At 37.3% G+C, this 27,373-nt stretch overlaps 1 protein-coding gene across 1 annotated transcript in view; it reads right to left on the bottom strand.

The window, feature by feature from the left end:
* The window catches only part of GRIN2A (glutamate ionotropic receptor NMDA type subunit 2A), a 178,109-nt gene that overhangs the window by 14,232 nt on the left and 136,504 nt on the right, over positions 1-27,373 (bottom strand). The window contains exons 9-10 of the mRNA XM_075164947.1: positions 21,470-21,630; positions 3,525-3,712 (exon numbers count right to left, since the gene is read on the bottom strand). Of these exons, the coding sequence (XP_075021048.1) occupies positions 3,525-3,712; positions 21,470-21,630 (349 nt within the window). The remainder of the gene's footprint in view (positions 1-3,524; positions 3,713-21,469; positions 21,631-27,373) is intronic.

Below are 27,373 nucleotides of genomic sequence, written 5' to 3' on the forward strand. Positions count from 1 at the left end.
TATCCCTAACACAAATCTACATCCCTCTGTATTTACCTTAATTTTTTTCCAGTGCCGACAAGGTAAAAAAGAGGGTTCAAAGCCATTGACTTTAATGCAGAAAAAGCATCACACTTTGGAAAGTATGAAGAGATGCTCCTGCATGAACAAGTCATCAATACTTCAGCTGGATGTTTTACGTCAGCAAGGAAGAGGGAAAAGGTTCCTCTCCACTGTGCAAAAATTTCATTTCATTGTGTAAGTGAACTAGCTTGGATAGGAGAATGATATAGAAGAAGCAAGGAAAAATCAAATGAGAAAAATCACAGGAGAAAGACACATGCAGAGGAAATTGAAAGCTCTAAAACACATTTCAAAAGGCTATCTCAGTAGTGTGTAAAAGTAAAAGAGAGATAAGATCATGGTTTTTTCTAGGTGCAATCAGATATACTTTTAAACAAATTACTTATACAAATATTTAGTATCATCCAAAAGGTTCTCTCCTCTTATTAACATAACATTCATATCAAGAAATTGTTTGTTCAACTCATTAGGATTTTTTTCCTTACAGTTATGAAACTCATTAGATTTATAATCATTCATTGAAATTATTCCATACTGTGATGAATGTTCTATTACATATACTGAATAATAATTCAATACTACTAGGTGCTTCGCTGTTTTATAGGCTTAGTCTTAGAGAATAATAAATTCTGCAGAGGCTATACACATGAAAGAAGTATTTCTGTCTTCATTTGTGTTTGCCTATTTACTTAAACAGCCTCATTCAGACTCCACTGAGGCTTTCCCAGGAGTATCATCTTAAGATGAAACTTTCCCCCCAACCATACTTGTTTTTAGTCTAGATAACTTCAAAGAGATTTTTAGTGATACAGCAAAGTGATGTCTGTCTGAACTCTGGGTTCATCCCTTTTAATTCACCAAAACAGAGTTATGTAAGTTCATAGCTAAAAAGATTACTCATCGAACTACTGAAGTTAGATGTAGATTACAAAATCAGGTCATGCTAGTTCCAGGCAATCACTCTTTACATTTAATTTCTTGGTGTTTTCTTCCGGTTCACCCGCAATGTACTTTATAAATTAGTAGAAGAAATTTCAACCTCAATATCATTCTTAGGGTTTTTTGGGTTGGTTTTTTTTTTCTTTTTCTTTTTTTCCCCCATTTGATTGGTTGGGGTTTTTTTTTCTGAAAATTATCATCTAGACCTTTGACACAATGAAGTGAGACAAGGCAGCAAACATTTCTGGGACTAAAGGAAACATACCTACAGTAATTCCTAGACATCATACATGTCCAACTGCTATTCTCTTCAATAGTGCCCACACCATTTTCTGAACAAATTTAGGGATCCTTTACAAGAGGAAATGAACGTTGTAGCATCCATGGGTTGTTCAGAGCACCTTCTAAATGTACTGAAAAATACTGCTGGAAAAATGCCATAAACACATTCACAATCCCTATGGTTTCTGCATTCAAAACTTCTGCTTATCTTCTGAAGTAATATCTGAGCAAGATGAACATGGGAGCAGACATTTCATGACAAGGTTTCATTCACCTGGGTACCATCTGTATCTATTGCAATTCTATAAATTATTCATATGGAAGTTTTAACACTGACTTTCATAGACAATTCATTTGTATTATTTGCAGCTACTAAAAATGGGTTAAAGATATAAGCATTCATATGCTATGTAAATCCACAGGTCAAAGTGTAAATACATTGTAAGATTTTTTCCTCTTTCCTCCCATCCATTTTGTTTTCTCCCTGATATTCAGAGACAAAATGATGCATAAAAATGCAGTACCTTTGGTATTTTGAAGAGCTTTTTCTTGAATAGCTTCAAATACTTTCCCTTCTATTTCATTTATTTTCTTTCTCTGTGATTTCATTTATTTTTGTTGGATGAGAAGTATAAAAAATGATGAAAGGGTAAGCATGAAGAAAATGCAAGGTGAAAAGAATGAAAACCTCAGTGATGTTCTGGCAACTTCTAGAGAGGTTAGCCCACAACTGAGAGACACCTCAGATCCTCCTTCAGGGTACAGAAGCATTTTCTTCTTTAGTATGGGACAAATAATTTAACTTCTCTAATTCAACTTCCCCATCTAAAAATGGGTCAGAATTACAGCACCTAACACTTCTTAATAGTATTACACAAATAGAAAAATATTCTGTTCGCAAAATATTCACAAACAGAAAAATAAAGCAAAGATTTACCAATTAATTGCAACTGTTTAAAACAAGAATATGTAATTGCTTGAAATCTAGCTATTATGGGTCATATATTCATTCCTTAGCAGAAGTAAGCAACGTTTCTTCCATAAGACTCTCTAAATCCAACAGATCAAGAATGATGACACTAGTATCTCTATATGTACACCAGACAAAATGCATCAGTCATGATGATTACATCTCTTTCAGTCATTTAGTATTATAATAGGAATAAAATTCATGTGCTGGAAGACTAACATACTCACTGTCCCCAGTATGAAAATTAATGTCTTGGTTTTTATGGAATAGGAGGCCACTATGCTAAGGTCCTGCACTTTGCCATTTAAACTGTCCTATTATACAGATATTTACCGTTCTTGGTCTGAATGGCATGCTACTGGTGACCTTAACTGCATATTTATTTTTCAATAAAGCCCTCTTTTTCACTGACAGAGAAATGCAAAGTTAATACATGTATCTATGAAAAAAAAAAAAAAATCAAAATGATTACATAACACACACCATATTCCAATCTGATGGAGGATTTTAGTCAGTCATAACACAAAAATTTTTTTAACCACTGTACTTTTATTTGCATGCACATGTGAAAGGCTTGAAGTTTCATTGTGGCAAAGAAACATATCTACAATCAAAATGTAGTTTAAGCCCTATGTGGAGAACGAGTCATTATATATCTACAAATATATCAAAGATGTGCAGTAAGTTTTCTTCTTCTGCAGGGCAGAAGTGCCAAGAGGACCTACAATTCTTCTATTTTTGTGTTAGAATGAAAATCAGCTGTTTGAAATCCAATAAAACCAGTCACCCTACTTCAATTCCATAAACATTCTTTTACCAGAAGTTTAAGTTAATCCATCCTAGATTAGGGATCACTCACACCAGTTCAGAACTGAGCTAAACATTTTTAAATAGCAAAAAAGTCTTGCTGAAAGATAACTCATCTACCAAGTAAAAACTCCCCAGGAATTGCTCAAAGGCAAAATTAAAAAAAGAAAATAAATAAATTTAGAATTGCTCTCTAACATTGAGGCCAGTGTTGCTTTGTAATGTATATAAAAACACTTTCTGAAAATAGATGCAAATGTGCTTGGCAGTGAGGTGAGTTAGAACAGAGTGGAAGAGAATTCTTGTCTCAGTATCAAGAAATAATTTTAGTCATTTATTTTGCATTTTTGGGGGTTTTTTAAAGACTGTAAGAGAACAGTACTAAAAGGCTCAGAGCTACTCAGACTGAATTAACTGTGCATATGTAGAGAAAGAAAAGAAAGGAAAAAAGATTGGTCCCTACCATCTCCAACAAACTGAAGGAGGGCTAGATCAATTTGTCTTTTCCAAGGTGATCCTTTCTGAAGTGCTATTCCATAGCCCGTAGTGGCAAAGATGTATCCACTCCCTATTGTGACAAGTTTGCAGCCTTCATCTCTTCCAGCCTTGTAATTCAGCACCGCTGCATCATAGATGAAAGCATCCAACTTCCTGAAATAAAAGAAAACATTTTACAAACCAAATCATTAGGGTCAGCTGTTGTCAGACTTCTTTTGTCCTTGATGTTAGGACTCTGTTGAATATCATATGCATTCTTTGATATCATTAATTACATATCCTGCTCTACTGTATCTAAAATTAACAAAAGGCATCTATTTTAGTGAGAGGAAAGTAGGACACATAGTTTTGCATTTCTATTTTAAGGCATGCTGTTAAAAAATACTGAGCAGGAGAAACCAAGCTACAAAATGTCTTGCTCTGTTATCTTTGTATCTTTGCTCTCAAAATGGATAATAAATATCTTTAGATGCAAAATGATCTCCAAAACCAACACAAATTACAATAGAGAATTTGGAGTTGAAACAACAATAACCAATTAGCTTATTTAAAATACAGAATGAGACTGAAAAGGTGACTTCACCAGTTTTCCACACATACTCTTATTTTATGTCTCTTTCCAAAAATAAACAATGAAGGTGGAGGTTAAGTCCTTGCCAAGACAGAGGAAGGTATTGCAGCATATCTGATATAGCTATTTAAATCCTGCTTAGAAACTATAGAAAATATTTCTTTATGATTCACAGTTCTAAACATGTTATTTGTATACCTGGAGTGCAGCAGGGATAAAGGAACTTGTTGGGAAAAAATTCAAGCCTTTCAGCCCACCTACCTAAAAATGCAAGAATGGGATAATCCCATTCTCTAAGGTATACAGGGAACACAACAAAATAGAGGAAAACAAAATCAGTAAGGAAAGGAAAAGAGACAGTGTCCTTCAGGGATAATTTGTAAGAAGCACTGTAAAGCAAGAGTTAGAAGAGACAGGCGCACGGATATTTCACAAATGAAGCCATTAAAAGTGCATATACAAGAAGAGGAGGCCATTTGGAAGGAAAATCACTTGCCAGCAGTAGACCTCAATCAAAGAAAAGACATTCTTATACCTACAGAAATTCATACGCAATCTTTAAAAGTAAAAAGATAAAACTTAAGCTTATTTTGTATTGCTGCCCTCCTCTGCAGCCAAAATTTTTAATTTAAGATTTCTACCACTTACACAAGACTAGCAGAATACAGAGGCAATAGGAAAAAACTATCTCAGCCCAAACCCCACCTAAATGACGCCCTAAAATAAAGTTATTACATCCCCCAGTAACACACTCCCTTTTCAACATCTTTGCCCATCCCATAGGAGCCAGAGGAATGGGGAGGACACAGCTCCACATTCGGCTTCACAGGTTGGTATAGGAGGAGTTTTCACCCTGCCACCCTCACTGGTGCTGCAGGTCCCATGCACTGCCGGCACTGCCTGCTGTGCCTTTGAAGAGCCACAATGCATTATTGTGGAGCACTGCTAAAATTTTCTGACGGGATACAAATGACAGAGGCTGGCAAAATACTGCTCATAAACAGTTGGGACCTGTCTTCGTGGAAAGGGAATTATAAAAATTAATTGTGGCACAAACAGGTACAAGAGCATCAACTTCAATTATATTATATCAGTATGTATCCGTCGTCAACTCTGTTGCTGTTGAAGTTTTGGAATCACGCTTGCCATTAGCTTAAATCAGTTTATGTTGATAAACCTTTTGATTTATATCCACAGAACAGAGCAAGACCTAGGCATATCAGATTTTGGCCACTCACATTAAAAAAAAAATACTTTCATGCATGACATAATTCAATGTTTGTTCTTAAATAATCGATCAACAGATCCATACAGATCCCTAACCTTTGCAGAACTCTAGATCAGATAGCAAAAATGCGGCATTAAAAAATACCCCTATCCATCTCACATTAAGCCAAGAGAAATACCAGGAGGGAGTGAAGTTGTTGGATTTTGTCTGCTGTCACGAAAAAAGTGAAGAGTGAAGTTCCTGTCACTACTCACTGTACTTTATTGCTTCCCTTCAAGGATGCTTACCCCAACAGTCACTATTCAAGTGATCAAATTGAAATTTAGTGAAGTAGTTAATTTAGAGAAAGTACAGGTGGCTCATGCAACCATTAAAAGAAATAGCTGGGCCATTATTTCCTTTTTCCACTATTCCCTAAAACTCGGTGCAATCCTCAGCTTAAAAGTCAGCTTAGCTCCATCAATGCTAGAAGTCTGACTCTCTCCTTCCTTTAAATGGGTAATTTAACACGGAGAAAACAATTGCTAAACATCTGGTAGGTGATATGTCACAAATTCAATCCAGAAATAAGATATGGATGGCTATGTAGCACTGAGGGTAACTGAACTGGAAATAGTCAGGAGGGTGTTGGGGTGCTGCCCAAACCTGCAGTCTTCAACACAAGACCAGACAGTTTTCTGAATGACGTGCTTTGATTCAGCACTGTGGAGACAAGTTTGTGTAGACAGCAAGGACAAAAATCCACGTCCTTTGGGTAGACGCACAAGCAAAAAAAAAAGAAAACTGCTTTCCGTACTCTCAAGATACTTGTAACATTTCTGATCCACAGCAGACAATTACCGTAATCAATCCAATCCAATCTCATGCTTTTAGACCTCCGCAGTTATCTGTGGGGAAGGAAGGATACTTCCCTCTCAGTGGATGCCTTTGGCTCAGGCAAGGGATTGGAAGGTAATGCTCCCCTCTGTGGGTACAGACACTGCAACCAGCTGACTTAAGTTAAAATACACTCTAGAATTTGTCGTCTATTTATTCTGGGATTTATAGTTTTGCAATGTAAGCATATAAAACACATGCTGGTAAACACAGAGAAAATATAAAGTGTCAGCTATTCTTCTGTCAAAACAGACTCAGACAGAAATACAGAAGAAAAAGATATCTTTGCTAAAGATTCCAGGGCAAAAGCTTTGTGCTGAAATCACGCTTTTCATATGCAGCTTATCTCCTTAGTTATTGAGCAGTGTAGTAAAACCTCGGGACAGAAAGACAAGGCACAATCACAGTTTCACTCACTCACTAAGGACCCACCTCCCCAGCTTCCCAGAGAGTCTGGCATCAGCCATAGGGGGTACACACAAGGAAAGCAGGTTCTGAAGATGCAGAAGGCTTTACTTGAGGGTTTTCTCTATACTACTTCTATAAGGTCACAATAAATCTCATTACGCAAATCGATTTAAAAATATGAGGTACTTTCTTGACAGATGCTGAGTGCTGAAAGGTTCTGCTATCAGTTGCTGCCCAATGGCTGAACTGTAAATCAAAAAGTTGATTGCCCTGAAAAAGTCTTGCTGCCTACAAATACAAACTCATATTCAGAATATATTTTCTCCATTTCCAACATGAATCTTATAACCTCTCAAGGCTTAATTATCTCTTCATCATGTGCTGATTACAGAACTACTATTCCTTGCTAAGCAAACCTTCAGAACACGATGTACCCCTGCAGCGTGGGCAGGGAGTAACAAGCCACGACTCAAGCTCTCAGATGCTAGGGCGCTCAACTCTTCCATCAATAGGAGGTGAATTTTCTGACACTCTGAATTTTTAAGAACTTTCAGACAACTTTAAACATTCCTCAACAAGAGTTTCCAAAAAATGAAAGCAAAATCTGGGCAAGTCTGAAAATTTCGCCCTTTCCAAGCTGTTTGCAAAGACGGCAGTGAGCATAAGGTCCGGAAGAAGACAAAGCAGGCATTTGTGCAGGCCAGCAGGCTGCTGGGGCCGCAGAGGACTTTCCTTCCTGCTATGTCTACATAGGAGAGCCACATCTGCTGTTTTGTTTGGCACTGACGGAAAAGCCAGGCTGCGTGCACGGCAGTGACTGCTGGACGCAGTAGCCCACCCTTGACTTGTCATTCTCAAGGCAGCACTGGCAAGCCTGGATCTACGCTCCAGGTCACCCTTTTATTCTTTCTCTTCTTTTTCCACAGACAGACTAGCAAGTCCCAGGATCTTTGTTCTTGTGGCAGCAAAATTCGACTGTGCTCCACAGCTGAGAAGCTTTGTATTGGTCTGAGGGCTGACCACTCTGCTATTTAAGTTACACGTTCACTGTAAAACAGCTTACACGCACCGAGTACAGCACCCCACATCAAGAAAGGCTCAAAGCCTCTTGCAAACCTTAGTCATGTAGCAATGAATCAATTAACTTGTCATTTCAGTGCAGCCACTTCAGGGGGTGAAAAGCTTTGTTACATTGTGTAGGTTTAAATACACTACTGAGAATTATTAGAAAGATGAAAGAGAAATATAGAAACTGGAATGCAGCAAGAAACAAGATTTATAACTGCCATGCACTAGCCAAACGCGCCAGGCATCTTCAACGAATGCAGAGGAACAGGACTACAGTGTTATGACTCATCTGAGCAACTGGCAGGTTTGTAAACTTCCTCGGAACTACTGCAATAATCCTGGGTAGGAGAGAAAATAAACATTTTGGAATATTTATACAAGAAAGACTACAAAGGCAAATGTCATTACCCAGTAAGCACAAAGAGGAGAGGGGGTGGGGAGAATTTTAGCTCACACAGTATAGAAGAACTTCAGATGTTATGAAATTATGAATTGGAAGAGTTCTAAAAAAAACTAAAAGAGCATTACTGAATGTAATAATTTGAAGTGGGAGATCTGCGAGAAACAAATGCGGACGGTCTTGTACCTAAACATTTATGAGTCACCAAGAATAGCTACTGCAAAAACCCATTGTCTAAAGTGTTGCTGTACACATTCAAAAATGTCTGTGTAAAGAAAATTAAAGTTCGAGGAAAAGGTAGAGAAAAGTTATTTTAGAAAAGCTGAAAACACTTCCCTATAATTTTCCCCATCTTTATTATTGGCACATACTTTTCATTAAATTCCTATGATGAAAATTGAAAAGCAGGATTAGGAAAATGGTCCTTTATTAGTCATAGCTTCTTCCTCAACAACAGAAGTATAGCTCACTTGGAAAATGTTACTTTGCTTCCTTAACCAACTACACGATCCTTCAGCGATTTTGTTTTCTTGATGGAACAAGAGAAAAAATCTAAAGTGGCAATCTGCTCAGTAGTTCTGGAGACACAAATAGTGGTCCAGCACACTAGAAATCAACCTCTCTTGGTTACTTTGTGTCCTGCTATGACCTGTGTCGTGGTATTCAGAAAACGAGGGATGCTGTAATGCGGTCCTGTTTATTCACATTCTTCTATTTTACTGACAAGCACTGGAGTCTATGGAACAAATAATATTGTGCTTCCATTGAGGATCAGAGAAACTGGAGCATGACTGAAGTCACTTTCCAGTTTTCAACTCCTGCAGTAAATCCAAACATACAATATCTACAGCAGAATTAATTTCTTGCTAAAGTGGGTACCATTCGACGCAGTGTTCATCTGTCAGATCCAGGACATTAACTTCAGAATCAATTTTTCTCACTCTCATTTCTTTATGTTTTTTAACACCCCAAGTATGTTCTTTTCATGGCCAGACAAAAGCTATGTATTATTACTAACACAGATTTGACTTACACAAAACCAGAATGCATGTAATATATGAAGTGCACCATCATAACAATTTGCTTGCACTGCATTTTGCTGTAAACAGCTGTATCACAATAAATTTTCTACATTATTTTTGATGAAGAGTACCTTTTAACTCACCTTCTGGGGCTTGTTCTGAAAAATTAAAGGTCAATTGCATATTTAAGAATAATTATTCATTATAAATTATATAAATTTTATTCTGAGGAAAGACAGTTAATGAAATCAGATCTATTTTTGAAATATGCCTAGGTGACTTAAAAAACAAAGAGATGTTATTCCTCAAATTTGGTTGTAGATAAACACAAAAGAGACTACAAAGATTATTACATAGTAAGTGTCACACCTGTTTACTAAGCCTCCAGTTGTGTCTTTTTAAAGCACAATATTTGAAATTACTCTCTTATTACAAATATCAGACTGCAAGTCAGTGAATCCTCAAACAATACTTTTAACACCACCTTTGCCATCCCCTTTTTACCCCCACCCCCATCATCAAGAACACTTTTACCAATTAAAGCTTTGTCTCTTAAACATAATTTTGGAGAGAGACAGCCCACTTTCAAAACATTCTGCAAAAACACACTACTTTTCAGCTTTTTTGCTTTTAAAAATAAATTGCATAGTCTGCAGAATAGATGCCTTGCATGCCCCTTGAAGTAGCATTTATAATTTGATATTAAGCAAAAAACTGGTATCCACTTAAGGTTGGATTAAACATAAGCATATATTTTAGAGATTATCAATACCATTATTGGGAAGGCAGCAAGTGCAAAGATACTGGCTTTAAAATATGATGGATTTACATTACAGATTTACAGATGTATTACAAATTTAATAATTTACATTTTATCCCTTCTTTATCCACAGAATGGATAAAAAAAAGTATGTCAAGAGTGCACAATGAGAGACACAATATTATTTGTGCATCTCTAAAACTATGTCCAGGGGATCTAATGCCAAAAGGTCACTATAAAGTGATGCAGTAATCAAAGGGAAAGAAGGCTGTCCTGAAGACGAGGCTTCAATGAAAGTGCTCTAAAGTGACACTTCGATATTGCTGCAAGAAGAGAAGCAGATATTTAACCTTTAGCATGAAGGACTGATGATTTCTTTTTCCCAGTTTTGACTAAAATGCATTTCAAGTTATCTGATGGCACTTCATCACCAGCAGTGACTTTATTTTTTAGCACATACTCAAATAGCTCCACGCAGATCTTAAGTTCACATACACGGGATGGATTTCTTGACATCGCCAATTCATTAGGGGAAAATTTAACAACCGCCCCCCTGCAACAACGCAGGTTAGCAAAGTTTAACGCAGTTAAATGATGAACTCATCAGCAGGGAAAGAGCTTTCAACTTTTCTCCCAGTTCAAACTGTCCTCACTTCAATCTTCACACAGAAAATGTAGACACAAAATTCGAAAGAGCAAGCTCTGACAGATATTAACACCACCGTGAGAGATTGCGGGGGCTTCACCTCACCTGTCAGGGCAATCGCAGGCTGCCAGAAAAGCTGCTGTGAACCTTCCTGCATCACTTGGCTGTGGTTACCTGAATGGCATATTCACCCTCCTCACTCACAGGAGCTCCCATTCACCACCCCTTTGCCCACCCACCTTCCCAGTCCCTATAATATTTCCCTTAGCAACAAAATAATGGAAAATTTAGTTGCCTTTATGATTAATTTATGCAATGAAATAGTGTCCCACTTCAAGTCTCAGAAACCAAGCAATGAAGTACTTGCAAAGCGTCAGTTTATCAAAACATAAAATTTGAAAAGTCGAGTAGAGGGAATATATTTTTAGATTAAAGGTTTTGTCCCAGTTACAATAGCATAATGAAGGATAAATTCAGCACATTTCACCAAGCACCTGATCTCATCCCCAAATCAAATGAATACTAAAACGTAGAATAGCTTCTTCTCAAAAAAAGAGGGGTTAGATGGGATATAGCTACTTCCACCTGTTCATTTTATTTCCAGGTACTTTGTAATATTTAAAGACATTAGATAGATGACCGTATTACCTAAAAAAGGGTAATACAGATGCAGGAGATGATAACCTTTTTTCAAAAAAATCAGAAGAGCACTCAGGTACTGAGTAAAGGAATTAGAAATAAATTACTATAAACCATTTTTTTTTCCTAGATGCAGGTTGCTATGGATCAGCTGAATAGGAGAGACAGGGTTTTTTTTCTTTTTTTTTTTTTTTTTAAAAAAAAAAAAAAAAAGCCGTGCATTTATCTTATGGCCACGAACAAATTCCTGAAAATGTGACCCAGCTTAAAAGGACATGATGATGTCTGCTTCCGTTTATAGATAACTTGAAACTATTGAGATACGAGCTTCCCCAGACATTTCAATGACTGCCTTCTTAGACCCCAATAACCCTCTAAATGCCAATATTAGTATTTCCCTGTTCTTCAAAGCCTGTAAGAACCAATCTCCCGCAGAAAGTCCCCTGGAACAGCGCATTAAGTTCTACCCAGTCCGTTATTTATTTAGCCTTTTTAGCACATGTGGAAGAAATACAAGAATGGGAGAATAACTGCATTTCCTGAAAGCATGGCAAGTGATGGCGAAACAGGGATCAGCCGTAAGAAAAACTGATGCCAGAAAATCCTGCCACAAATGGAAATGCCATAGGCAGTCTTTATCTCTGTGCTGCCAGCTTGGTGGCACTTTGTAGTCCAAACCCTGCACTCTGCTCACTTTAGCAATAACGCTAGCAGTAAAAGCAGGACAGCTATGCTGATTCAGGCACACATTTCTCTTAAGTTATTAGATTTCAGAATTGATACATTAGTGAACAGATCTTCTGAAAAATGCACCTAGATGGAACAGCAAATTTAAATGTTTTCATATCTCTGCAGTCTTTCGGCACAAAGAGCAGTTGCCAAGTTGCAAACCAGCTTTCCAATTCCTAGCTTGGGTGACTACCATTGTAACATTAATTGAAAATCATTCCCCTCAGAGTGCAATACCAAAATGAATATTAGAATGAACACTGAAACAAATATTAGATTGAAGTCCAAACAAAAGCATCATAATGTAAATTGAAATTAAGTTACCCCAGCCTCTGATGCCAAACGAAATGAAGCTATTGATTGCAGAAGTTGCCTGAACCTGGTCAACCAGGAGAGAAAATACTGAATGGGCCAAACTGTTTAGCAGAGATTTCTTTTTTACAGTATGTCAGGAAGAAAATCGTTACTCACATTGTTAGCTCCTTCAGATGGTTTTAAAGAAAGTGTATTTGTATTTGTACAAGATTTAGTACTTACTGTCAAAATTGATAGGGATAAATAGACATCCTGGAGCACGGCAAACATCTTGCTCCCCCAGGTAGTTTTGGATCTTTGTTCAGTGCTGTTTGACTTACAAGTTTCCCCAGGGGTATATATGGTTAGCAATACCTATACCTGGGCAGTAGATCCTCACTGGCTTAGACTTAGGTCCCGATAATCTATGACACTAGCAAACAATAGATGCTTAAGGAGGAATAAAAGAAACAAGGCATGTATGGATGCTATTGTCCCTGAAGATATCTTCTTGGCTTCAGATGAATGGATCTTTCATGAGCTACAGGCTGTATTAAGCCCCATCATGTTTAACAGCTGCCAAATTATTCACCTTCCACCAATTCCTCCAGTTTCTTTCTGAGCTTGTTTTAATTTTGGTATTCACAACACCTGATCTTCAGAATGTAACTATGCCAATTTAACTCCACAAATGCAATGTTCTATCAATCACTACTGAACTTTACAAAGGTCTGGTGCCAAAGAGGGAAAAGACAAAGAGAGAGACACTGAGAGAGAGAGGAGAGAGCAAAGAGGAGAGACCGACTGATGTTCACTTTTACTTAAACAAAAAAAATCTTAAGTGGTCTACAGTTGTGATTATTTCAACTTGTCAGTACTTGTCAGTACTAGAGAGTACTACAGAACAACAACTTCTGAAAGTATTTTACATCTCTATTTCCACTCCAGGAAAGTATGGCAGGCATAAAATATGATACTCCATATACAATTTACAGCAAAAGTTGCCTGAACTCATCAGTGCTTCAGGTGTGGTCTAGCTCAGTTTCAGATTTCATTTGATTGAGAAAATTAAAGTTCGGTTCGGTTCCCATGGTCCTTTCTCACAGCTTTATTGAATTTTTTATTTTGTCTTTCAGCTGCAGAAATGGATGCTTCTAAGTGTCAGCCTCCAAAAATGTCCAAAAGTTATATCCAGAAAAAAGGGTCTAGTAGGTGCCTTTGTACGGAAGTAGAGCAATCCAGGAGCTAGTTAAATCAGTCCTCTAAGCTATTTTCTATTCATGACCATTAGTTATAAGTATCATTGACAGTGAATTATCTGAAATATTAATTTCTCATCTTATGTTACACATTCACTTTATGGATTTATCACCCCCTTAAAGGAATGATCACCTGGCACAATAATTTGCCCTTTCAGGGTCTGACAAAAATCTTTTAAATTAATATCCTACAGATCTGATGAAAATATGGACAGTAATTTTCTTAAACATTTCTCCTTAATGAAACAACATTTAGAGATACAAATTGGATTCACCACTCAGTACTTTCCTTTAAAAAAAAAAAGGCTAATTCCTATCTTAGATTATAAATTTTGTTGTAGTAACAGCAGATGCAGACTCGGAAAATATTTTTCCAATCACATGTGAATAAACAAGTTTCAGATTCAGTAGTTTAAACTGGTGAATTTTGAGTATCCCAAAAGATCTCTACGGCTTTCACACTTTGAAAGACACTTTGAAAGAGGAGAACATCACTCCCTCTTCACTAAGATCAGTACATACTTCAACTACAGGCTGCCGTTTGTTTCAGTGACAACTTAAAATTGTGCCTGCGCAAGGATCACCCATCAAAAAGCTGGTTATTTCAGTTGCTGTATTTGATTTTTTAATCCTGTTTTTAAAGCTTGTGAAAAACATAAAACCCAAGCAGGCTCAGAACAGAGAGCTTTGATGAGAAGGTCGTGAGAAAGCAGGAAAATATCACGTTCTTAGAATGATAGCTGGATATTAAGGATTTGATACATGATTTTAAAATTCAGTTGCATAAAGCAGTGCTTGTGCTAAAGCTGTCTCCAGCAGTTTCTCTCTTCATGTATCATAACACACATCCATGAGGGTTGCAAGCAATAAATTATTACAGACTACAGATATCTCATGCTACCTGCTGACCTTTCCCTTGCTCCCTCAAACACACTTCAGTCTCAACCATCTCTGGCAATTTCTTAAAAATTTGGTAAAAGAATTGCTATATGTACTGTAACATTAAAAGTCTAAGAAAAGAGTGAATATTCTCAATTACAAATACTGTAAGGTGTTGCCAATCAGAAACAGTCAAAAAATATTGAGCCACTAGATTAAAAGTTTAAAAATTTATGTCTGCTGAACATTTCTTTGAGTTCCGGTTGCAAGCTGTTATTATCTGCCCACAAGAATGATGAAGAACTTGTGCTTTTTATGAAAAATCAAAATACATGATTTTTCTCTCAAACAGATAATTTCTCTCATAGCTTTCCCTCCTCTTTTTAGGTGAAAAGGTATGAGCCACAGAAAGAGTAAAAACTAGCAAGTGTTTCATTTGATGAAAATTTTGATGACAATTTTTCTGTAAAAATAAATCGAAAATACTGCAAAATATACTGAAATTGGTTTTGCATCAAGTGGAGATGTCAGCTGACTGCCTAAAAGACAAGTTTGTTTTGTTTTTTACTTTAGACACACCACCACTTTAATTGACAGACCTAATTAACAGAAGGACCTGCTGGGCACAATCTGACTTCTGTTCCAGCTGACAGAAATGGAGATGTTTGCCTCCTGGTTATGCCTGTGCCACGCTGCAGAAGCTGCCAGCACTGCCTCTGACCAGTTTGTATCTGTTCAGCAAATAACAGTGTGCAAAGCCGTGAATTGGATACAATTTCTAAGCACTGTAAGCACAACAAAAATCCAATTCAGGCCAATAAACTTAGAGACTGAGCGTTAAAAGGACATCAGAGCCTTCTAGGGTCTTCTCTTCTACTTTCACTGCTTAGTACCATTGGATTCTAATCAAATTGTTGCAGGGAGAATATAACTTCTCGTGCCATTCACACTGTTCAGTTAGGTACTTTCAGGTGTTTCTTCTAGCATTATTATTTGTCATTCAAAAATGCTGAGGAATAGAATCATCACATGTTCCTATCAAAGTGACTAGCAGCTCAGGACACGCCTGCAGGCCGATAGCATCTTTTCAGGGGACAGCTCAAATTTGATAATCCACTGCATCTGAGGCCATACCTGCCGAGGCTCCGGCCGTGCAGAAATGCTATCGCCACGGCATTCTTTCCAAGCAGCTTCATATTTCCGCCAGTATGCCACAGGCGACTAGGGAATAAGGTATTAAACTTGATGTGTATAAACTAGCAAGCATAGCAATCTTTAACAGGAAGGCAGATGGAGTCCCAAGTAAACTTTAGCATTAAATCCCTGAATATACAGTCACAGCCGTGGCTGTAAATAAAAACTGAAAACCGCTCACAACAGCGAGGGGGTCTGCAGCTGTACAACAAGGGGCTGCTTGCCTGTGGAACACAAGGGATTCATTACTGCAGTTTCCTTGAAACAAGTTATATTCTCAGCTTTTTGCAATGAAACTGAAATAAAATCCTCACATCAATATGCTGCCGTAACACGGCATCAGTTAGACCATCTCTTTTCTTGAAACAAGATATACACTGCGTGATACTCAGCTGCAGTCCTCATATCCAGGAAAATTAAGAAAGTGAAGAAAAAATTAGATGGATTCATTAGTGACAGGCAATAGGCAAGTGAAAGTTTCCCATTTTACCTCTATATAAGAAGAGACTCTCCCAATTAAATTTTCTAATTTCAGCCATTAGCAGTTAAATCCCAGACAATATTCCAGTGTAGATGTGCTGGGGTGTATGTGAGAACATGAAATGCACTTCCAGTTTATTGCCATTGTATTTTCTACTTTTGACAGTCTTACAGCAGCAGAACACTCATACCCGGAGAAACACTACATGCAAACTCAACAGCTATAAGCTGATACAACGCACACCAAAGAATTACAACAGGTAAGGTTGTTTTGCTTGCAAAAAGATAGCATTCTTTAACTATAACCTCTTCTGGAAAAATATAGCAAAGCAAACAGAAGTAAACAAACCCAAAGAGCTACTGTAAACATGACACAATAATTAACTACTTCCTATTCAAAGACTTATTCTTTCTTCAAGAAGCAAAATCAATAGGATCTGTCTCTCTGGTACAGAGGGTTCTAGAAATGTAGATTAATTAAAAGCAGCATAGACAGAAATGCTTGAGATGCATTTTTAGAACTTTATTTGATCAATAAACATCTAAAGAACACAGAGGAGCCACCACGGCTCTAACAGAGCTGGACTTCACCCACCAAAAATACATTAGCTAATGTCTTACAGACTTTACTCTTCTGAAAAATGCTTGGGAAACTAACTGTCATTTCTGCTTTCATGAAGGAAAAGGAACAAAAAACTCTGGAGAATTCCTGAGCTGCTCAGTCCTGCCTAAAGAGCAATCTGAAACTCTGCAGGTAGCACAGCACATGTGGTTCAGCTGATCCCTTATATGCATGAAACTTAGGGAAAAACACTGGTACCTTTTTTGACAAGCTTGTAAGATTGTGATTACTTTCAGTACTAAATTGCATTGAAGGAGGGACAATATTTTGCCATTTTGAAAAATATTAAGTAGTACTTAAATAACAAGATGCATGAATTTTGCTCCCTTTTAACAGGCCTGGTGCAAACTGATACCTTTAATTAATAAATATAGAAAGTTCTGCTGTTGTTCAAATGGTGTTTCAGCAGCTGAGAACTGTACCTGTGAATCTCAGAAATAAGACTTAATTGACAAGAGGTAGCTATTACTGAGACTTTACAGATTTTTTTTATTTTATATTTTCAGAAACAAAGGTTGATTTCTTATCAAACAAAGGGGAAAAGCCAATATAGCTGATAAATTTGCCTTCACCATTGATAGCCAAAAGCTTTTACGAGCAAGCTGCAATGAACCCCCCCAGGGGGATTCACCTGAAGGAGAAGGTATAATGTCAATGTCAGTCTAAAGCAAAAATCTCATTTCCATTTTGATTTGCAGCACTTCCCAGTCAATTCCTTTCTAGAATGATCTTAAACATTTCCAATGCTAATTGAACAAGATAGGTTCAAGCCTATTGCCCATGTAGTGAAGTTGTTTGTTCTAATTAAAAAAAACAAATGCAGATGCTTTCCTTGTAAGTTAATTTTTGAAACACTATTAGCTTCACCTCTCAAAGATGTAAACAGAAAGGAGCTGGGTATTTTGTTCAAGGCTTCCCAGACACGGATGTCTGCACACTCATCTCTGCATGTACAGCAATACTCCAACACAGGACCTATGTAACCCCCACACCAGACCACAAAATGAAGGCAGGAACATCATTTATTTTATACACATTTCTATCCATATTTCTGCCCTTGAGGTTTTTCCTGGCCACCTTAGCAACTGGACTGAAGCAGCTGATTTTTCGGTTCTTGTGAGAAAGCAAGTTAAAAAATCCAGTTTGTTTTTTAATTTGTTTTCAGAATGAGGAAAGGGACATGAGCATGTCTCCAACAAAAAAGAAATCTTAGAGAAATCTGTGCATCTGAAGCTTTATGTTTGTCTCCTTCCTGCTGCTTTCTCCTTCCAGTTCAACTCAATAACAGTATGTACTAAACATGATGGTCTCAAAGATCAAGATATTCCCAATACACCTCAAGAGGCTAACGCTAATTAAAGCTGATGGAAAGACTTAAGAGTTTGAGATACAGCAAAACCAGACTGAACTGTGACAAGAGACTACTTGATAGCTTGATTCAATTTAGATCAGATGCCACATGTGTAGCATTATTCAGTCATTAAGTATTGCCTGATTGCTCCACCTTAAAATTAGAATCAAACACTATATATAAAGAATTAAAGGGGACTAAATCTTATGTCTTCAATTAAGCAAAGTAGTCTTAAAAGTGAGATTGGAAATACAAACATTGGTTATACAAACATTCTTCAGGAATAACACAGGTACTATTTATTTTGACTCACAGCAGCAGTTATCAACCAGACAATCTCTTTGCAAGTCCTGCCCAGGTCTGTAGTCTATGACTCTATAATTACCAGGTAGTTCATCTTCAAAAACCTGTGCAGAAGCAGCAAGCTTTACCATATGTAAGAAAAATTGCTTGTTGTAGGCGACCAATGATAAAAGTGCACAAATAGCTTTGACAAGAGATAAAGAGGAAAACAGGCAAAATAGCTGTAATAAGGTAAGCAGAATACATACATACTGAAGAGGAAAATAGAAATTATATTTGCCCAGAAGCAGAAGCAGTTTCAGGAAGGAGAGACAGGTCATCCTCAAAAAAGCAGTAGCAACATAGGCTCCATGGCGCAAGATGTATTAAAAATCATGGGATCAAGCAAAGTAGGGAAGGTGAAAGCTTGATCAAGTCTAGATAAGGATGAAAGGGCAAACTTTACATGGAAGAGAGAAACAATCTGGTCAAATAATTCATGAGGGAGAAAGGAAGAAGATACAACGCGGGTATATAGAAAATGAGGAAAGTTATGTATACTGAGGCACAGAATAGAAAATTTGGTAGAAAAAGTGAAAAATTATGTTTTTGAAGAATATGAGTCTGGAGAAAAAGAACAGGCAGGCAATTGTAATACACTGCCAAATACCTGTTCATGTTTTTCTATTCTCCTCCCTTCAGAGAATGCAAGTTATTACAGTCCCATATTATACAGTCTCATCTCTTTCATTCAGGACACTTTTAGCTCCAGAGATCCCTGGGGTGTCAGCCACGGGAGCTGCATCACATCCTCACCAAACATCTTAGCAAAAAGGAAAATCTGGATGGGCTCAAGGTGCAAGTGACAGGTGAGGATGACTGAGCCTGATAGGTTTGGTCACCTAAATGAAATCATCCTTCCAGACAGAAACCACTCTGAGGCAAAAAGAAGGTACAATCATGCTGCCTGATCTGTAACCAAGTTTGCTGCCCACAATTACCACATTGATTGGGTCTTTGCACAGTTCTTGCTCTGCAGAAACTGAAGGCAGAAAATATGTAAGCCCACTTGACACTACTCTCCTGCTGCAATGTCCAAACCTGTGATATCAGCAAACACAAAGTGACATTTCTATTGTGGGAAACTTCAGCAGCTGATGGCATGCTGTTTAATCCTTCTGTAGGTGCCATCAGACAAAATATTAAGGAGCGCAGCTGTATGTAGCAGTTACTTATATTGATCTGGAAAACACCGCACATGGCAGCTTATTTGCACCATCTGCTACAGAAATGTCAGTCAAGGGGAGCAAGGTACACACCTGGGGGTCTCCACACTTAGAAAAGGAAAGAAACTCCAGCGGGGAAAAAAAAAAATCTATAAAAAATGAATAGCTTATGCTGTCAAAAGGACTAAAGCTTTTGAGGAAGAGCAGCAGCTGGTACAAGAGCAGCCAGCCTGAGTTTTAGTCCTGAACTCCCCTGTAGTCAGGTAGCTCCCCCTTTTTCATGCTTAAATGTCTGACAGGTGGCCTGATTTTAAAGCTAACAGCAGTTTTTCAGGGCTTTCAGTAGCACAAATGGTTGATGAAAAGTATAAGGAATATATGTCCCCTAAATAAACTATCTATCCAACTGAACACGCCCTAGCAATGGCTGAAATTAAGGATAGCTTCTTCTTTAAAAATTCACAGCAGGAATGGTGGCATCCAGCTGACTACCTATAATGCATAATTTAGCTGTCACCCAGGAAATATAACTTGCACAGGCTCGGTCAGAGCAGGAGCAGGAGCTCTGCCTCCAATTTGGAAGATCTTGGGCAAGGTTCATCTCACATTATGTTACATGTCTATCTTAGGATGGGGCAAACGGTGCTTGAGAAATGCCAGTTGAGAATGCCTTGAGAAATGACGACAGAGGGAATCCAGACAGCAACATGGAGACAGCAGAGAAGGAAACAGTAGGGAGGATAACATTTTAAAGAGGGGAACCTGCACTCTAAGGAAAGATTTGGGGACTTCATGGTTTTTTGCATAAGAAATATATTACAACGCCCTATACGTTTGGGAGAAGGAGAGTAAAAATTAAAAGGACAAGAAGTTCCCAAAAAAGGATCAAAAGTAACAGCTTAATTTAGTATAGGAAGAAACGTGTCCTGTGTTCACCATAAATAATAGCAGGCGAGATGTGCTTTGAAACAGCCACTACAGTAGATATACTTAAATCCACTATGGGTAACTTAGCTTTCTCACCACAAAACAAAACAAACCTAAACAAACTATACTGATAAATTATGATTATTGTAATCCAGTATTATTAACAAAAATATACATGCTATTATCAAGCCTATATGTTTAGAAAAGATTACTAGAGCTAACACATTCCTGTCACCCAGATGAATACTGATACAAGTAGTGAGTCACTCTCATACCTTTTGAGGATTAAGAATGAAAATTCAGTCTCTTTGTCCAAACCAGGCAGAATGGGCTACTTCAGAGAGGAAAAAGATTGGTTGGTACTCAAGTTTAAATCTCAGATCTTAACGAAGACAGACAATAATATTTGCCAGAATATTTACCAAGATTGCCAGAAGCAGGATTAAGATAGTATTTTTGAGACTATTTCATCTCAACAGGTTTTACAAAGATCAAAGTCAATGCTTCAGATGTGATAGTGAATGTACAGGGCCATGCTAATTAGAGGAGGGAAAAAAATGTAAGAGTGGACCTAAAAGCATACCAAAGGGATGGGAGGTTGAAAAGAAATAACAAGTAGTTGCATACTGGCCAGACAAATAAGCTTTGTCAGAAATTCACCCTGCGAAAGCACATTCCTATGAAAGAGAGTTCTGCAAAGATAACGAGGGACTGTACAAAACATCGTGTGCTGTGTTGAGCCCCCACCCTAATCCAGGTCCATCTGTATCACCTCTCTTTAAATTTGAGAAATACTAATTCTGCCCCTTGAATCTATTTTACATAGGACATCAAAGCTTCCATGCAATTTTAAAATAGTCATACAAATCACAGACAATCGTTTTCCTTTCTGGTATCTGTACAGTGCAGTTGAAAAAAAAAAAAAAGAGCCATGTACTACACAGCATGCCTGACATCAGTCTCTTCAGTATCACAGTAAGTACAGATCAATATTTTTCAGTTTCTGCAAAGTCTACAGTATTCTTTAAGATCCATGGAAAAAAGCTTACCCAGTTTTCAAGCTAACCAAGGCATCTTCAACTCCTTTCTGATTATACTTCGTCATGTAAAGGTGCATATCAGGGTAGTTATTTCTGATATTCCTCTCTGTGCTTCCATTTGGGACTGTTCCAAATCGAAAAGGAGGTGAATAATCATACGGCCTTTGAAACTAGAGAGAAAAGAGAAAAGCAAAGTGTTTCAGGCATTCAAAATGTGAAGAAGGGCAATTTCAGGTTGAAAAAAACAGAAGTTGTATAAGCTGCCTCAAATTTCTTCTAGGCAAATGCTGTGGGCTAATTCAGCATTATTATACCAGAAACTGCGTATTCACACTGACTGAACTTACAGAAATATCTACATCCAAAGTAAAAACAGCTTAATTTTGCCACTCTAATGTGACTTTCTCCCATGCATGGTAATATGGCAGGACAGCAGAAACTGGAGCAGAGAGATACTGGAAGATGTTCCTCATCTGCCAACATCTCCCTAGAGAACCCAAACTACAAGCAGACACACTGGTAAACAGCAATCAAAAGAAAACACTATTTTGTTGATAGTCATTTCGCACTTCCATCTCAGTTGAGACATTGTAGGTCCCCACACAAAGAAGGCAAAAGGATCATTTGCACTACTTGATAGGGAGCCTAACACACTGGTCCAGTGCAAGTGATTGCAGGAAGCTTGTGCGCAGGGAGGGACAGGGTGAGCGCTGGCTTTCCCTCCAGCGCCGTGATTCAAGGGGAATAAAAGTTCTTGCATCTTCCCCAGGGGCTCAGCAGCTACATCACTTGACATGAAAAGGGCTTCTGGAGCTCTCACACCTATAATCCTAGTCCCTATTTATTCCTACAATTTAAAACTACAAAACCATTTGCTTGAGGTTTATTCTACAATTTTATCCTCTATATCACTATTGCATCAGCACAGACAAACAAGCCAGGGACTATCTGCAAAGGAATAGCAATAGCTCAGGGCACACTTGGGGTTCAGATTTGGAAATCATTCAGATAATCTCACATAAACTTTTGCTAAAACACCTGAAAATTTTATATGCACCTTTTCAATATCTCCCTTTAAATACCAAGTGACACTTTAGGATTAAGTTAAAATGCCTCTTTAAGAAATAAATGAAAAAGGCCACTCAAATTAGAGGAACTATTGGCTAATGAGGAAATTCAATTGAGCATTGATAAAAGCAGTCACCCATGAATTCCACGGTAAAATGCACTGTTTTTACTGTTGAAGTTAGAAGAGCAATCTATATACCCTGTGCTGCAAGAGACAGCTAATATTTATACAGCTGCTGCTTCCTTTGGGCTACATATGTAATACTTCTCTTTTTAAAGTTTGCTCTCAGGGCATCAAGAATTGCCAGGATCCAGTGCCAATTTGCAAAGAGAAAACAAATCGGCTTATACAAAAACTGGGACTATTTTCAATTCCATCAAACCTTGACTGTGAAATTATTGCTGCAACAATATTTTCATGTTACAGAACTACAATTAAATGCTTCATTTTAATTAAGCATATTTTGACAAAGCATAAAGGAATGAACTCTATTTTTCTCTATTTGTTCAGCTAACAGATGTCTTACTTTTCTCATTTTCCCTTTTCACAGCTTTACTGTTTAAATTATTACTTTGCTACTACTTTACACATACTAATTGACCCGTGAACTAAAATTACCCTGTATACTAGTCATGGCTCTTAGTCTATATTTGCTATCTCCTTTTTTGAGTTTATGATGCAGCACTGAAACAAACCCTGCTCTTAAATATACATCCGGAGATTCTACTGATATAGATGTAGCCTGCTATTAACTGTATTTAAATCTACAGATAATGAATCTCTGGAGCAGAGAGAAGGCTTCCAATATCTCCTAATATCTGTATCAAGTTTTCCAGTCAATAAAACTGGAAAAAATAATTAAAGAAACAACATTGATTTCAAGACCTGTAAAAATTGCTGCTGCTCATACAGCTGACATTTTTTGGAAATTCAGCTGTGGTGAGCATTCTGCAAGCTCAATTCCTAATCCTGGGGTATGGCAGGGGAATTGGGGGAACAGGGAGATTATGGTGGAGTATCCTGGTAATTTAGAAATGGAGTTTGGTTCTGAATAGTCTCACTTTTCAAGAACATTCATATGAGTTTAAGATGGTGGGAGGAGTTTCCTCCCATAGGAATAGTTTAAGGAATTGAGGTATCTGTCCCAAATTGAACATTCATAGAACACAAAAATATTTCTGCAGGAGAGCAGAGATTAACAAAAAGTACTAGTTCATTCAAAGATCACAGGGGTAACAAGCAGATGAATAGTTCCAAACACCATCCACAGGCTGGAATTTCTTGGCACAAGGCACCGAACCAATGAGTTTTAACAGTCATAAGGAGATAATTTGTTTGAAATGATTGTCTGCTACTACTGCCTGCTGACAGACTACTTGTAAAGAAGAAAGAAAGGGTATAAAATCTTTATACTAACAGTGCACTCATATCTAAGGTATATAATATTCACTCATATCTAAGATGTATAATGTTCTCATCAACAATTTTAAATTTATATTCTGTGAACTGACAGAATGTCCTGGAGAAACATATAGGCTCTGTGATTGCAGCAGATCTATGTGGCAGGCATGAGACAAGAAAGAAAAAAGGATCAAGTCTCTACATGCACTCATTTTCCCTGAAGCCCCATGATGGGAAATAAAATATATCATGTCTGCTAGGAAGCAATTTTCTTCCTAGACATTTTCTGAAATGCTAATTTTTTTTTATTCATTAATGAAATCCCTAAATTGAATGCAGAAGCCCCCTGCTTGAATCATAATTGTGGAGAGATCTACTGTTATTCAGAAGACTAACCAATTCGTTCTTGTTTCCCCATGCTCTGCCAGCTGCTAGAACCATGGCACATGGCAACAAAACTCCAATCTTTTGCTTTTATTTTGTTTTACCTATATGCCTTAATAAAACTGACAACTTCATTAAGTCAGTTAAAGTGATCTTTCACAAACATTAAATATTGACTTAATCTGAAGATTTGCATCTTGCCTGAAAAGGCTGGTATTCAGAACAGTTGTTTTTTACTGTTCTGGAGTATTTTAAGGAGTTGTGGAAAACATTACTAAAAGAGTAGAAAATAGTAAATATTCTCCCTCTGCTAACACAGATTTTAACAGGAATTATGGCTGGTGTGTAGTGATAGAATAACACCCATATCTGAACTCTCTCTTCTCTTCTTTTACCAGATGGAAAACACTGACAATCTGATTTCTGATCTTTGAAAAATACAGCTATTAGTAATTCCAAGACTGTTATTATAATCATCAGTTACTGAAATGCAGTCAATATCTATGCCTGACAACCCTCACAAAGCACTGTAAAGGTCTAATATTGAAGTGGAGAGATGGATCAGGGTAAGAGGGTCACCCTAACTGTCCCATCATCCATGTTGCCTTTTGACCTCAGCCTGCTCTGTTTTCACACAGACATAACTCTAAGTAACTACAGAGCTTGTGACATCTTATTGCACAACAATATAAAGCCAAGGTGACAAGAATACTGTGAATCTTGCAAAAATAAGGAACCTGTAAATGGCATAACTAAGGCTTCCTATTAAGGTTGAAAAGAATCCCCTAGACCCCATGCACGTGGGGCATTTCTTAAAATGTGACTGTGTGGAGGAATCACAGCAGAGAAACACTTTGCAAGACAATTCTGTCCACTGCTATCTACTCTTCCTTAGTAATCTTGTCTCTCTCTCATTACATGAAAAAGGCATAAATGGTCTCAAAAGTAACAAGTGCTACGAATGCCAGCTTTGCTGGATAGTTTTGGACTCATTTTCTGTACATTTTATGAACACAAAGCTTTTAAAAATCTTTTACATACACAAGAATGTCAAAATATAATTTTCTTCTCATTTTCTGAATCATTTGAGTTTATGAACACCCACCCCTAGTAACTCCAGTACATGCTGTGCCGTGTATTTCTGGGTGACACATAGATGACATGGCATTCAGAAATTCATTAGCAACATTATGAAGGTTGAGGAAACTATCAAGAGGTCTTAAAACGAAGAAGGGTAAATAGCACGTTATCATGTGTTCAGCAAACCTGGTGAACCAGATGCTAGCTGTAACACATTTCCTGAATGGGAAGATACTGAATGCTGAGGGTCAGGGATGACTGCTCAAAGAGAGAAGGGGTTTTTCCTGGCTTCTCTTCTCTATAGTCTATCACGTATGGAGCTGGATTGAGAAACCCCAGTATCTCTAATTGGGAATACTTTATTGCATTGACAATACAGCATTGACAAAAGAACTTGACTCTTCAGTTGTGGCAGTAGGAAAAAGGGGAGAGGGGAAGAATAGTAAACTGATTCACCAGCCCAGAAGTTTTTTCAAAAATTTATTGAACTTCTAGATATTACTTATTTAAAATTAATTTTACCCATACTTCTGTCCCTTCTCACTGGCCTTTGCCTATTATCGCTTTGCTTGCAGCAAGAGTCAGAGGTCTCTACTGAACAACAGTAAAATTGTTGCAAGTTCCTGAACTGTTCTACTACCAACATTCCAGCAACAAGGCAAAGAGGGGAGAAAAACAATTTAACATGAATCAGATTATATTCCCATAAATTATCCTTAATTATTTGAATTTTTAAAATCTGAGAAATCTCAAGATTGTGGAGGAGGCAAAACCTGTGTATGACAAGGAGAACGTTTTGAAATAGATCATTGCTTTTCTGGCTTGTTTAATTTAATCAGAAAAGGCATGGCTCCCCTGATTTATCTCTATATGCTTCAGGCAAATTTTGAAGAACTGTAAAATAAAAACAAAGGTGGCAGATCAAATAAATGATCAGCAGACCACACAAAAACAGATGGTATTTTCTGATTCAAGTATCTTTCTATTTATTTTTATTTTGCTTTTTGTGGAAATAAAATCCTACTTAGCAGAGAGAATAAAAAAATGACAAAAATAAGGAAGTTATTAGTGAACAAATACTGACATTTTCCCAGCCTATAGGTGAGACTGGCAAACAGCCAGCAAAAAGAGGAAGATAAGGGTGAACTGGCAGATCCAAATGTTTGTGCTGTGCCAGGTGCAAGCCAAATCCTGCCAAAACCGAGACTTCCCAAGAAAATGCTCTGTACTTTCTCACAAACAGAAGAAAGACATTTCTCAAATCCTTTTTTTTAATCCTCAAGAGAAGAATACCTTTTATTTGTCTCTTACTAAGACTATTATCTTAGGTATATTTAACAATCTTCATACTCTTTCAAATGTTTTGCGGCAACACAACTTAATGAAAACAAAACTACTATCATTTTTTGTTTCTTTTTATCTATCTGTCTTTCCTCTAGCCATGCTTGCAATTCATGCTTTGATGCTTCAGGAGATCAACCAAAGGCTGGTCATAAAAAGCGGTTAAAACAAAAAACAGACACAAGGCTACCTGAGCTGTTGCCTTCTTTTGAATAACAATTTCCTTTATTTTCTGTCCTTTGAGAAAAATCCCTTGTGAAGTTCTCCCCTGTGCTATACTCTATTTAAATATTACTTCTTAATGTCAATATTTAGTTTCATTTTAAAACAACGGGGCACAAACTTGAAAACAGTATGCCCTTCATGTATTTTGTGCATATCCATCACAACAATAATTTTGCAAATGGACTTCAATCCCTCCATGCAATACCACTATTACAAAGCGGTCACAGAAATGAAATAAAAAAGAAGTAATTACTAGGTTTCTGATTTATAAGACTACTGATTAAAATTCACAAGTACAAAGATCTGGGAAGTATACTTGCAGCAGAAGAAAGTTCAGACAAGCTAGAACAATATGAAAAATAAGCATATTTATTATTTGGTTTATGTGAAACTTGAGTAGAGTTAAGCTAACT

This window comes from Calonectris borealis, chromosome 16, assembly GCF_964195595.1.
Source record: "Calonectris borealis chromosome 16, bCalBor7.hap1.2, whole genome shotgun sequence".
Lineage (NCBI taxonomy): Eukaryota > Metazoa > Chordata > Aves > Procellariiformes > Procellariidae > Calonectris > Calonectris borealis.